Consider the following 14,129-nt stretch of genomic DNA (forward strand, 5'->3'; position numbering starts at 1 on the left):
ATCTGTGATTTTTTTTATTTCTGTTTATTTACTTATTTATTTATTTTTGAGACAGAGTCTCACTCTGTTGCCCAGGCTAGAGTGAATGCCATGGCATCAGCCTAGCTCACAGCAACCTCCAACTCCTGGGCTCAAGCAATCCTCCTGCCCCAGCCTCCTGAGTAGCTGGGACTACAGACATGCGCCACCATGCCCAGCTAATTTTTTCTAAATATATTTTTAGTTGGTCAGATAATTTCTTTCTATTTTTAGTAGAGACGGGGGTCTCACTCTTGCTCAGACTGGTCTCGAACTCCTGACCCCAAGCTATCCACCCGCCTCGGCCTCCCAGAGTGCTAGGATTATAGGTATGAGCCACGGTGCCCGGCCTATTTCTGTTTATTTATTTCACCTATTTTTAGTAGCTCTTACAAAGGGAGCCTTGTATTTTTACTATGTCTCTTAACATAATAAAGCAGTTAATTTTTTATAAATTAAAAAATATACATTCTCTTCTATGGTAAAAAATGATAATGCCTATCCATTTTCTATTATTTACATGTGGCAATCCCAATAAGAATTTTAAAGTAAGATTTACTAATGAAAATTGGGGAAAACTTAAAACCAGTCTTTCCCCACCCCTCACCTCCACTTGCATAGTTGATCAAAAAATGAAATCAAGACTACTAAGAATTTTGAATCACAATGATAAGACCCAAATCTGGATGACCCTGGAGAATCATTTCCCTTCCCCTTTTGGTAGCTCAGCTAAGAACTGGTTCAAATGAGTGGAGTGAGTCTCTAAAGAGATTTCAAGGCTGATCTTAGTTCTCCTGGCTGTTCCCCGAACCCTCAATATACAGACTGTGGCCATCCGTATACATATCCCCGGGCATCGTTCCTGGGCCCTAGATTCCTCAGTGTATACCTTGTTACCTGGAGAAACTAGATGTCCCCTTGCTCCTTTTAGGCAAACCTATATCCATGTAACAGCATGAAGGGATGGTGCTTACTCTCTCACTCCCTTTGGAAGTGCTCTCTCCTGAGCCTCTCTGTGATTTCTCCGCCTGAAAGTTTTTATCCAATAAATTCTATGCTATATCTGCACCATGTGATGCTAGTTATTTGTGCACCCTTGCATGACACTAATATATTGTCCACATACAATTTCAAAAATTACTGTCTGCAAGCATATAGAAATCAGAAAAAGGAAGAAATATGAGGAAGAAAGTTGTTCCCTTTTGCGATAGTTCTTGTCTGAGGCCACAGATGGGTTGCAGCTGGTTTGCAGACTTGGGTGATGGGTACAGTGGGTTTATAAACAGAAGTTTAAGCTTGCAAATTTAAGCTTTGTTTATAAACAGAAGTTTAAAATCATAGATCCTGTTTAACATTCCACTCTGTTTTCTCACCCTTACCTTTTTGTTTTTTTCACACTTGGTCACGCTTTCTTTGCATATCCATCAATGTCTGAAGAAGTTACTTACGCAGATCTGAAATTCCAGGACTCCAGTAAGACAGCAAATCTCCAGGAACTTGACAAATTTGGGAACAAAGGTAAGATTTTGAGGTATGGATGTGTTGTAAGGTGGTGTAAGTGGTATATCCCTGCACCTTATATATTAGTGAGTGATAGTGGTATCATCTAATTTGAATTTTTAATCTTTCCATATTTAACCAAAGGTATCCAAACAAAATGATTATAAAAGGTTTTGTAAAAACACTTTCTAGTGCTTTGAACACTCTCAATCTTTTACAAATTTTCTATTTTTTGATATTATGCTCAAGATAACTAGGATAGGTGGGAAAGGAGGGAAATAAAAAAGATAACTGGGACAGGATTTTTCAAATGACTGGGTTTTGTAAAGTTTTTTTTTTTTTTACTCCCATGAGATGAAGCCATGGAACAAAGGAACAAAGAACATATGTTGTCCAGGAAAGTCATAATTTTGTGTGTTTTTCTTTTTTATAAGAAAATGCTGTGTATGTGTGTAAAAGAGAGAAAAAGACAGCCAGAGGGACTTTTCAAAGATTTCGTTTGACTATCTACCAAATTAGACACATATTATCCTAAAATTTCTCCTATATCTCTTAGGGGTCTTTTCCCAACTTACTAAAAAATAAAAGTTAAGTTCATTAAGTTAAATGAAATGAGTCATTAAAAAATAAAAAAAGAAAATAATTAAAGAAATATTGGAAGGCATAATATTCAAAACCACACTGTACCTAGAAGCTTTGTATTTTTCAGTTCAAGTTTAAATCATGGACCGTCTATATTGATTTTCATTTCTTATTTCTTTAAAACTCCATCTTATTCATAATTTCATATTTCTTTTATTATATGTAGTTCTTATCTTCTGGCTCCTGGCCTTATGGAGTGCAATCTAGCCTAGTGTATCTATTCTTGAAATCAGTCTGTTTGAGTTAAAAATAGACAGTGTGTAGGGAGAACACAGAAGGGTGGTAGAAACAGTGAAATTAAAAAAGGAGAGTGACTGAGGAATTGTCATGTATTAGTTAAGATCCCCCCAAACACACACAGAATGTAGTATCTTTACAATTCTGGCTTTGCTATGAACAGAAATTTCATTGTTAGATCTTGGATCTATTTATCATTAGCATGGTAAATCTTAATAAAGGATAGCAGATCCAGTTAGCTCTGTGGGCTTTTCCTTTTTTTGAAAGAAGAAAGGTCTAAGGATTTTACAATATTTTCTGTCTTCATTTCCTCGTTTGTTTTTCTACTTTTATATTGTGAAAGAGGGTAGGCATATCATGAACCTGATATTACCAACAACTGGCCTTTATGTAACCTATCACACCCCTTCCCACCTCCTTTCCTACCAATCCACCTTATATTAAATTCCCAACACAGAAATTCTGTGACTCCATGGAAATCTTGAATCCATTTCTTGTTCACTTTCTTAATCTTCACTATCCAGCCTGGAGTCTATATTATATAATATAAATTTGTGTTATGTAATATCTACCCTTACTGTCTTGTATTTCCTCCCTTCAATGTATGTTATTTTTTCCTCAAAGAACTCCTGTTCTGGTTAAACCCAAATATCCACCCAGTCTGTGCCCCACAGTTGAATATTGTTGATGAAAAATATACAAATTTTCAAGCCCTGTTTACTCTCATCTTTCCTCTTACTTCATTCTATATTTTTTCTTTCTACTACCAAAATTTCCATTCTGATAATCTCTTCCTTCCTTCCAGATACTATTTGTGAAGTACTTACTCTCATCAAAGGACAGCTCCTCATTTTATTCTGAATTTCAGTCCACGTGTCCTTCTCAAAGACACACTTTCGTAATTTTTTCCTTTCTCTTCTGCTTCATTAGTCTTTCTTTCTTCTCTAATTGATTATCCCTTTTTAGTGCTCCAGCATGTTCTGCTACTCCTGTTCAAACAAAACACAGTCCATGCTCAACCCCTTAAACCTCTCCATGATTATTTTATTTCTTTGCTTCCTTTCACAGTTCAACTTTTTGAAAGCATTGCCTTTGGCCATTGACTCCCAGTTCACTTCTCAGCTCCTTCTCACCCAACTCCATTAGGCTTCTGCCCCCATGGTTTCATGGAGACTGTGCTTCTCTGGATCACTGAGGGCCTCCCTGTTTCACTCCAATATTCCTTCATTACTTCACTTGCCTGCAGCATTCACAAAGTTGAACTGTCCTTCTTTAAGCACTTTCTTTGCACATCCTCCTAGACACATCCTCATGGTCTCTGCTACCACAATGGCTGCTCCTTCTTCATCGTCTTTTTTGACTTTTCTCCTTAATTCAAACTCTAGATGATGGAATACTCCAGGCCTTTGTTCTGGGTTCTTTTTTCTTGTGTCACTCAGTATGCTCTTCTAAGTTTCTTCCTTCAGTCATTTGGCTTCAAATAGAATTACTCCTGCATACGTCCTTAGGACTAGAAAATACAAGTGCCTGTTTCACATTTCCATGTGGAGTTCTAATTTCTTCTTAAATTTAAAGTTGCAAAAATAGAAATATTTATTTTTCTTCTAAAATGGTCTCTCTAGTCATCCTCATCTCATTAAATACACATATAAGCACATATTTAAATACAATTACCAAGTGTTTGCTATGTGCCAGCACTGTTTTAATTGCATTACAAATATATCATTTAATCTCTGATACTTTGCAACCTTGGTCTTCCTTCCTTCCTTCTTTCCTTCCTTCCTTTCTTTTTTCTTTTCTTCTCTTTTCTTTTCCTTTTCTTTTTTCTTTTCTTTTCTTTCTTGCTTTCTTTCTCTTTCTTTCTTTCCTTTCTTTTTCTTTCTCTTTCTTTCTTTCGTTCATTGTTTCTTTCTTTTTCTTTTCTTTGTTTCTTTCATCTTTCTTTTTCTTCCTCTCTCTCTCTCTCTCTCTTTCTTTTTCTAATGCAGAAATTGAGACACTGATGGGTTAAATATCTTGCTCAAGGTCCCACAAGTGTTAAGCAGTAGAACCAGGATTCAAACCTAAGTATTCTACCCCTAAAGACTGTATTGTGATTTTTGTCACTATGAGATATCGCCTGTAAATGTGTTTATCTTATTTACCAACTTTCTCAAGTCAAAAATTTTATAAATTTATGCTGTAGATTCTAACTTCAAAATTTACACTTTATGTGGATCATTAAATTCCCTAGCACTAGTAAATCAAGCTATTATTCTCTCTCACATGGTGGATTACAATAGGTTTCTTACTCTTCTCCCAGTATCAATACTTCAACTCCACAATTCATTCTCAATATGCAGTCACAGTGATCTTTGTAATAAGCCAATCTGGTTATTTTTCCCTCCTGATTAAATCTTTCCAGTGGTGTCCCAAATAATCCAACTCCTTCACTCTGGCAAAATGGTAAATAATCTGCCTCTTGCCTTTTTTAGAAACTTCCAATACCATTTCTCTCATTGGCCACAATTCTTTAGCCACAGAAAAACAAAATTGATTCTGTTTTTCAAATAGAAAACTTTTCTTTGAACTAGATGTTCTTGCTGCCTGTAATGTTCTTCCCACTGATATTGCATACTGGCTCCTGTTTTTCATAAGATCTGAACTATTTACTCTCTAATATAACTCACCTTCAAGTCTCTGCACATCATAGCCCAATTTGAGATCAATTGATCTTTCTACCATTTATTTATCACCTATAATTTATATATATGTGTGTGTGTCTATTTATCCATTTCCTCTCACAGTTACAATTTATCTCCACGAGAGCAGAGACTTGTGTGTTTTGCTCACTTCTGAATTATTAGTACTAGAATAGTGTCTGGTGTACATAGAAGGTACTCAATAGGTAACTTTTGAATAACTAAATTCATACATAAATGAGAAAACAATTTTAAGAAAGATACACTTAAATTTATAATTCTAACCTTAGATAAAATCTTTCACTAGTAACTATTTTCAAAAGTCTAAGGAAGTTAAGTTTCATGTTTTATTAGCAATTCTCTCTGGATTTCACAATATTATTGCACCATCAACTGTAAAATGTAAGAAATAGCTCAGAAGTACACATATAGTAAGATTATCATGTTATTCCAGAATTGTATTTTCTCTAAATATCTAGTCTTTACATATACACATTATGATCATTTAAATCATAGTGATTTAAGAATAATTAATTCATGATACAAAGTTCATTTTCCTGTTTTTTTAATAGGAAAATGATCTGTTCTGGGGATCACTGTTCAGTAGAAAAGAAGGTAATCAACAAAAGTTTCTTACTAAAAAACATGAAAAATACTGAAAAATTCTAATGAAGAAATGCTGTCAATCTGGACTAAGATCAGAGGCTGCTGGAAGGGCACTCAGAGATATTATTAATACAAAGAGACAGCCTATCGTGTATGTTCTGCAGCCAAACTCTCAGGCTTATCTGGGGAACACATAAACAACTGAAACCGCTTTCTTTGACATGTGAGAATTTTCTACTCAAAGGAAGACTGCTCAGATTGACTTCTCTGTTTGCTGCCAGTTACTCACTTTCCCTAAATTTGTACAAAAAAAAAATACACTATATCTAGTTTGATTGGTTTTCTCCACCCTCAATATAAAGCCTGTTTTTGCCTCTCTGTTTCTTGAATCGGTCTACCAGTCAACAGGTTCTTCTGTGAGAATCAGTTTCCTTGCAAAACAATTAACCGAATATTTTTGACTTATACTTCAAAAAGATTTAAGATGTCCTTTAGTTTCTAGCAAATGACATTCCTTTATAATTGACATGTTGGGAAAGAAATAAAGGCAAAGGAATGAATGAATGGATAGGTGGAAGTATAAATAAATCAAATGAAGGTGTACACCATTTGTTACTCTTTGTTAATTTTGCTTTAATTTTTCTCTCTACAGCACCTCCTCCTCGTTCCCATGTATGGCGCCACACAGCCTTGTCCCTGACTCTTCTATGCCTTCTGCTGCTTGTTGGATTGGGAGTCTTAGGAAGCGAGTGTATGTACTAACTTTGTTTTGATTGAAGGGGAAAGCACCTAGAATTTCAAGAACTTTACAAGCAAAGTGTATTCTTTGAATTGAAGTGTTGCAATAATGATAAGTGACATGCCTACAAAGGGGACTTACTTTGCGGTACTTAGTCTCTTTCCCCGCACTCCTGTAGAGTAACTGCTTCCCTACCCCTTTAGCCTTCTTAATACAACTTCCGAAAAAGATAAAGGGTGATGGCTCTATTGAGGGTTTAAAATTATTTGTCATTTTTTTTGTAATATAATTTTATTTTATTTTTATTTTTTTTGACAAAATACAAAAAGTTTTTAATTTAAAATTATTTGTAAAATTTCCCCCTCAACAAATATTTATTTACTCAGAAACGAGGAAGTACAAAAACATACTACATTCATGTGAGTCTGATTAAACATTGTAAATTTTTACAGTTAAAGAAAAAGCCCACGGCCTTCCTTGCATTAAGAAATTGACCCAAGGAAACAATATGCAATATATTAGGCAACATGAATTGATGGCATTAAATATAAGTGTAATACAAAGCATAACAACATTTAAAAATGCCATAAAGATTTATGAGCAGAGTTGATCTAGTCACTATTTTGCATCTGAAAAAGTAGCAAGGAAAATTCTATCACACAACATACTTGCCAAAATCTTAAAGTTTAAGAATGTATCCCAAAAATCCTAAACGTCTCCTAACAATGAGTGGTACTATTAGGTATTTGATTTAAATTTCCTTTTAAAAAATTTTATTTATGGAAAATAAATAAAATTTTTGTTTGTTTTTGATCTGTAGTTTACAGAACTTTGAAGATAGAAATGGAAAAATTGGATAAACTACAAAATATCAATGAAGAACTTAAGAGAAATGTTTCTCTACAACTGATGAGTAACATAAGTAGCTCCAATAAGATCAGGAACTTCTCCATCACACTGCAAAAAATGGCCACTAAATTATGTTATGAGCTATATAGAAAAACACCAGGTAACCACGTATTGCTCGTGGAGTTATTTACTAGACAATGAACTAAACTATAGAGTCCCTTAAGAATCATTTCATTATTAGCTAGCAACCTTTCCCTGGGAAGCACTTATTTGGGAGAAGGAATTAAATGTGGTTGACAGAGAACTCATTGCTATTGCCATGTAGTAAGAAGAAAAACAAAACAAAGTAATGATAATTACAGGCCCCGAAATTATCAGGGAATGACAGTTACACAATAAAACACGATACAGTTTCTCTGTCATTTACTACTGTTGTTCTGGGCACTGATGTCAATAGAAGGTAGAGAGGAAATGACACCTCTTTATGGGTGACCTCATTCCTAAATTTGAGGCAATAATTGATGACAAAGAGTCCATAGAAAATAAATAAACTGAGGTGTTACTATTGGGATTTGGGGCAGGTGGTCTTATAATATCTCTATAAATTTCTGTACTTACTGTAGCTGAAATATGTTTCTTGTGCTCCCAAGAAGCCTCTCAAATATTCAATAAGTCAGAGAGCTAGAGGTTGGAGAAGGCAGGATTGGTATGGGTGTCGGGGGTTGATTGTTCCTGTACAGAATATTCCCCCTGATTCATTTTTATTGCCGTTCGAGAATACAAAAACTGACAAAGGGAGATTGACATAGGAAGATACACTTGAACCCAAGTATTTAATTTAAAATTTCTTGTTCAAGACTTGTTTCTGACACATTATAGTGATATACAGGGATCTAGAATACAGGATTCATTTCCTTCCCCTTTGATGTAAAAAGAAGAAACAGTAAATTTGGTCAATGTCACACAGAGTGAAAGAAATAAGAATGGTGAAAACTATCAACACAAACCAGATAAGACTATGTTCTTCTTCCAGAGCACAAATGTAAACCTTGTCCAAAGAGATGGACGTGGCATGAAGACAGCTGTTATTTCCTATATGATAATACTCAAACATGGCAAAAGAGTAAAATGGAATGTGCTGCTCGGAATGCCAGCCTGTTGAAGATTAACAACAAGAGTGCATTGGTAAAACCACGTCTCCCTGCCTTTGGGGAGGAAGAATACTTTTCCCTTCATAGGATGGAGAGGCGTAGGGCATGTTGGGAAGACCTGGATCCACCCATTCACGATTCTGGCTTATTTTAGTTGGAGTATGTGTGAGGTGACCGAGACCTTGTACATTTATGTCAGGATATTATAGCCAAAGTAAATCGTATAAAAACCTTAGCTTAGGACCTTGTCATCAAAGGATTCATAGAAGCTGATGGGTAGATGGGTAGGTATGGGGCACCCAGAATCTACAAGCCTATAAGCATTTACAAATTAGAACTCTGAAATCAAATCTCAGAACATGATTTCCATACAATTATCTAAAAACAAAGGATCTAGAGATTATTTTTGAGATTTAGAGATTATTTAATGCCATAAAAACCACAGAAGATTGGTTTCTACCATTTTATATTAATATTTTTTCATTTACTAAGAGAAGAAACCAAGTTATACTAGGATAGCATAAAATATGTATAAACAAATAGAATTGAGATGAGATAGCAAAAGGCAAGTGCCAAGCAGATATATTACATTGAGTCCTTGGGTCCCAGGAAATAAATGGGTTCTCTGGTAGCTTTATTTATATTCTTTTTTCCCCCATGTCTAAATGACATCTCCATAATACATTTATTAGTTAACATGTCTGGTCTCTCAGAAAGTAATTGTATATTTTTCAGGAAAGTTACATTTTCCTAAAAGTCTCAGCTTCCCCCCATAAGAAATTTTGTTATCCTTTACAGAACAGAGGGAAATCAATCCATAATCTTTTTTCTGATCAGATTATTTTCAAATAACCCATTCATAGTTACCTAAAAAAATTTTTTTTGCAGGACTGAAATAAAAAAAAAATACCTGTGACTTTGGCTACAAAATTCTGAGCTAGTTCTAAATCCTATTCTATAACCTCTCTCATCTGAGTTTGCTGCATTTTTCCCTACTCTTTTTGTTTCTGTCAACTTTTCTTTATAGCTATTAACCACCTCCTTTTCCCCTGGACTGAGTATTTACTGCCAATTTTTTTTTTTTTTTTTTTTGAGACAAAGTCTCACTCTGTTGCCGGGGCTAGAGTGCCGTGGCGTCAGCCTACCTCACAGCAACCTCAAACTCCTGGGCTCGAGCAATCCTCCTTCTGCCTCAGCCTCTCAAGCAGCTGGGACTACAGGCATGCGCCACCATGACTGGCTAAATTTTTCTATATATTTTTAGTTGTCCAGCTAATTTCTTTCTTTCTTTCTTTCTTTTTTTTTTTTTAGTAAAGACGGAGTCTTGCTGTTGCTCAGGCTGGTCTCGAACTCCTGAGCTCAAACAATCCACTTGCCTCAGCCTCCCAGAGTGCTAGGATTACAGGCGTGAGCCACCACGCCTGGCCTACTGCTAACATTTTTGAATCATGAAATTTATGGACTTATCATTGACCTAAAATTAAAGTTATACATGGATTGGTAGGTCCTTTCTTCTTTTAAGACAGGAAGTAATATTGTAAAAAATGTTGAAATCATATAGTAAGGAGTATCTTCTTTCAATTTCATTTAATGACATTGAAAAGTAGCAGTGCAATGTAAAATGTCACCTTAAAACAGTATTTTGTAAGAAATTACATTATAAGGCAATGTACAAAAATAAGAAACAGTTTTTTAAACAGACAATCTCTATTTCCTGTAGGGCTTTATAAAATCCCAGCATTTATATAACTATTGGCTGGGATTATCTCCCAGAGAAGATTCCATCTCCTACTTTGAGTTGGATCAGATTTTCAACTCCCCTGCCTGGTAAGTATCCATTCTTGTTAAAATTTTAGAGTTCAGTTTGAGTAGAGATATTTTGCTCAGGAACATTGTACATTCCAATTAAAATCAGCTTAAGTTGAAATTGCATTTTTAAAGAACCTTTTTCTGTTAGGTCTCTTTCATGTGTTTCAAAATGCAGAAAGTTGCCACAAATGTCTTGTTATTATTTTGACAAGTCATTAACCAACTTATAGTAACCAAATTATGGAGAATTTCTGTAAATAATGCTTTTTTTCTAAGAAAATTATGGAAGCTCATAAAAGTCACTGAACTCTAACAAATACTTAATATTGTGTTAATTTCTGTGATTAAAAGATGAATGAAAGATTGATTCTTTAAAGTTACTTAGCCATCAATTATATGTACAGATTGTTAGAATAATTCTAGAGATAAAAAGAGCATAGTGTGATAAATGCTTCAGTAAGAATGCACAGAATAACCAAAAATAAATTTTATCTTTGAAACTTTTGTTATAACTGGCATTAAAAATGGGTATTTTTTACCAGCCTGAGCAAGAGTGAGGCCCCGTCTCTACTAAAAATAGAAAGAAATTATCTGGCCAACCAAAAATATATACAGAAAAAATTAGCTGGGTATGGTGGTGCATGCCTATAGTCCCAGCTACTCGGAAGGCTGAGGCAGGAGGATTGCTTGAGCCCAGGAGTTTGAGGTTGCTGTGAGCTAGGCTGACGCCACAGCACTCTAGCCCGGGCAACAGAGTGAGACTCTTGTCTCAAAAAAAGAAAAAAAAAAAAAAGGGTATTTTTGAGTAAAAAATTTAGAGACTGACTAGAGCATGTCAGATCAAAGGTGATAAAATAAACTTTGGCGTGGTATCTCGCATACATTTTATATAGAAAACAATTTGTTGTGTAATATATTGAAGAATGTGGTTATAAACACCCTATTATAAATGATTTTATTTGCTCTGCTTGTAATGGAAAACATCAAGGCTTTATATAAAAATAGTGGCAAAATTTCGTTTGTATTTTATATTCCCTGAAATTTTAGAAACAAATAGTACCAGACTAAAGAAAGAAGCCAGAGCTCCAACCTTCTGGATACTGTTGGAAACTCACTATTTAACACATAGTTTTTAGTTGATGACACTTTCGGCAAGAGGTTTCTCAGAGGCAGCTGTGTTGAGGTGCTACCACACTGAGTCTGAGCACTGAGAGCCCTGCATACTCATCACATTGAATCACACCACAAACACAAGTTCTTGTTTTGCTTTATTTGTTTGCTTTTTCCTTCACATAGAAATGAGAACTATAGGAGTGTGGGTCAGAAAGACAAGGTGGCCCTATTGTTAGTGGTTGGTGATGATACAACAGAATGGAGGACAAGATACATACAAATGGAGGGGAAAAGGATATATATTTTAAAAGTCACATTTGGAGCAAAGGACTAGGGTAAAGGTGATGTGTGCGTTACAAGAGAGTATAGATGGAATCTTGTTTTGAAAAAAGTAGAATATACATGTGCTTTTTGTAATTATTGCAAATGGGAAAGTAGTCTATAATGGAATGGAAAACACTGTGGATATTTTAAATTATCATGTAATACAGGAAAAATTCATGTAGTAATCATATTATGACACATATGTATATATATAAATTTTCCTTTTGTTTTTTCTTCTCAATGTTATTTTGGGGCTTGTTTCTGGAAGGGGTTGGTAATAAATGACACAAATAAATAAATAAATAAATATCACCACAAACAAGGCATCTCATTCTTGAAAACTTAATTGGTGAATTTATTTATTGATTGATGGTCTTTATTTATTGACCTAAGTATTGATACTGTATTTATCCAAAAGATAATATTTTTAATTAATTTATTTTTAAAAGTTTTATTTATTTCAATAGATTTAGGAGATACAAATGTGTTTTTGTTACATGGATGCTTTTAGTATACCCATCACCTGGATAGTGTACATTGTACCCAAAAGGTAATTTTTCATCCCTCACCCCTCTCTTACCCTCCCCCTTCTGAGTCTCCAATGTCCATCATACCACTCTGTGTGACCATGCACACCCATTGTTTAGCTCCCACTTATACATGAGAACGTGGTGTTTGTTTTTAAGTGCCTCAGATACTTCACTTGGGATAATGGCCTCCAGTTCCATCCAAGTTGATGCAAAAGACATTATTTTATTCTTTTTTATGGCTGAGTGTATTCCATGGTGTGTGTGTGTGTGTGTGTGTGTGTGTGTATATATATATATATATACCCCCCACAGTTTTCTTTATCCACTCATCAGTTGATCGGCATTTAGGTTGATTCCATGTCTTTGCAATTGTGAATTGTGCTGCAATAAACATAATGAATGCAAGTGTATTTTTGATATAATGACTTCTTTTTCTTTGGGTAGATACTTTTAATTTATAAATTTTTCTTTAGAACATAGTCCCTGATCATTAATGTAGTATATGGGGTGGTTATTAGTCAGAATTTCAGAGTAAAAATTTCTGAAAACTGTCTAGAAGGAAATGTCATTTGAAAATGACGTTGAGCTTAAGGTGTCATATATTAGGTTAATTCCTAATTTTGGTGATTACAAAAAAACACTTTAGGAAGACAATGTCAAAGATTTACTACTGAGCCAGTTAGACTAGAGAATGTTATGGAAAAGAATTCTAAATCATATTAGGTGTGGAAGAGGTGGGGGTGCTAAGTCTAGAAGTAAAAGATAGTAAATGCCTCAGATGTGGGAAAGTAGAGAAAGCAGGGAGAAATAAACCAGCATTTGACATTGCAAATTAATTTAGCTTAGACCATAGAGACCCAGGGGCAATAATGTCTTGTTGGAAAAGTAAATTTTTTGGTAAATATGTTTCAAACATCTGACTTGCCAAATGTAATTCTTTATTTTCTCTTTCAGGGAAATAAGAAACACAACTGACTTAAATGAGATGTATTGTGGATATCTAAGTGGAATATATGTTGAATATGATTACTGCAATAGAAGAAAAAAAATGATATGTGAGAAGATGGCCAATCCAGTGAAGATTGAAAGTACTCTAACCAGTGAAGTTCTAGATGAAAGAATATAGTTAGTGCAATTATTTTGTTTCAGTTAATATCCTGCAAGTGTAGGCAACTTTAGAAAGCATGTATCTCCTAAATGATACAAATAGAATGAAAATCCTGTGAGACTACATTTTTGCCTTTCTCCTAACATTTACATCTTGAAACTTTCTTCTTTCTCCTCATTTGCTGAGTTTAAGGAACCTAAAGTCATACCTTATCAGTTAGATACAGTGTAGATGCTGTTCAGAATAAAAAATAGGGTTTCCTGGTGAGAATACAGGAATCTGAAGCTGATTTTTTTTTTTTTTTTTTTTGCTTTTCCAAAAATGAATAAGGGCAATTCCAATCTTATAGAAAATCAGAGAAAATTAAATCCGAAAAATATAGAAAGGATAATTCATTTTGATCAGTTGGGATTTATTCTAATAACACAGGTTGATTTACATTTTGAAAAAAACTAAGAAAGAAAAAACAATAGACATAAAAATGCATTTGGTGAAAACAACACCCAACTATAATAAAACTTCTCAGATAACTAGAAGCAGATTTCCTAATCTGATAAAGACTGTTGACATAAACAAATAAACTAATAAAACTTAAGTTATAAAGTTATATAGTTAACAGTAAACATCATACATCTGGTAAAAGAATGTTTTTATTTTCAGTGCTGAAACAAAATAAGAATAATCTTTATCAATCATTTTATTCAACAGCCTCTTTTGAGTATTAGAGGTCCTAGCAGTGCAATAAGGCAAGAAAAAGAAATACGAAATATAAAAAAAAGGAAAAGGGAGAAATAAAACATTTTTATTTGTAGATAATATAAT

The 14,129-nt window shown here is 34.3% G+C and overlaps 1 protein-coding gene across 1 annotated transcript; it reads left to right on the plus strand.

The window, feature by feature from the left end:
• The first annotated feature begins 1,433 nt into the window (after positions 1-1,433).
• Positions 1,434-13,325, plus strand: CLEC12A (C-type lectin domain family 12 member A). Its single transcript, XM_069490486.1, has 6 exons — positions 1,434-1,536; positions 6,337-6,435; positions 7,244-7,432; positions 8,306-8,457; positions 10,144-10,250; positions 13,154-13,325. Exons 1-6 carry the CDS (start codon positions 1,446-1,448, stop codon positions 13,323-13,325), a joined length of 810 nt encoding a protein of 269 aa, XP_069346587.1. The 5' UTR covers positions 1,434-1,445.
• Positions 13,326-14,129: the final 804 nt, after the last annotated feature.

This window comes from Eulemur rufifrons, chromosome 16 (genome assembly GCF_041146395.1).
Source record: "Eulemur rufifrons isolate Redbay chromosome 16, OSU_ERuf_1, whole genome shotgun sequence".
In the NCBI taxonomy this organism is placed as follows: Eukaryota; Metazoa; Chordata; class Mammalia; order Primates; family Lemuridae; genus Eulemur; species Eulemur rufifrons.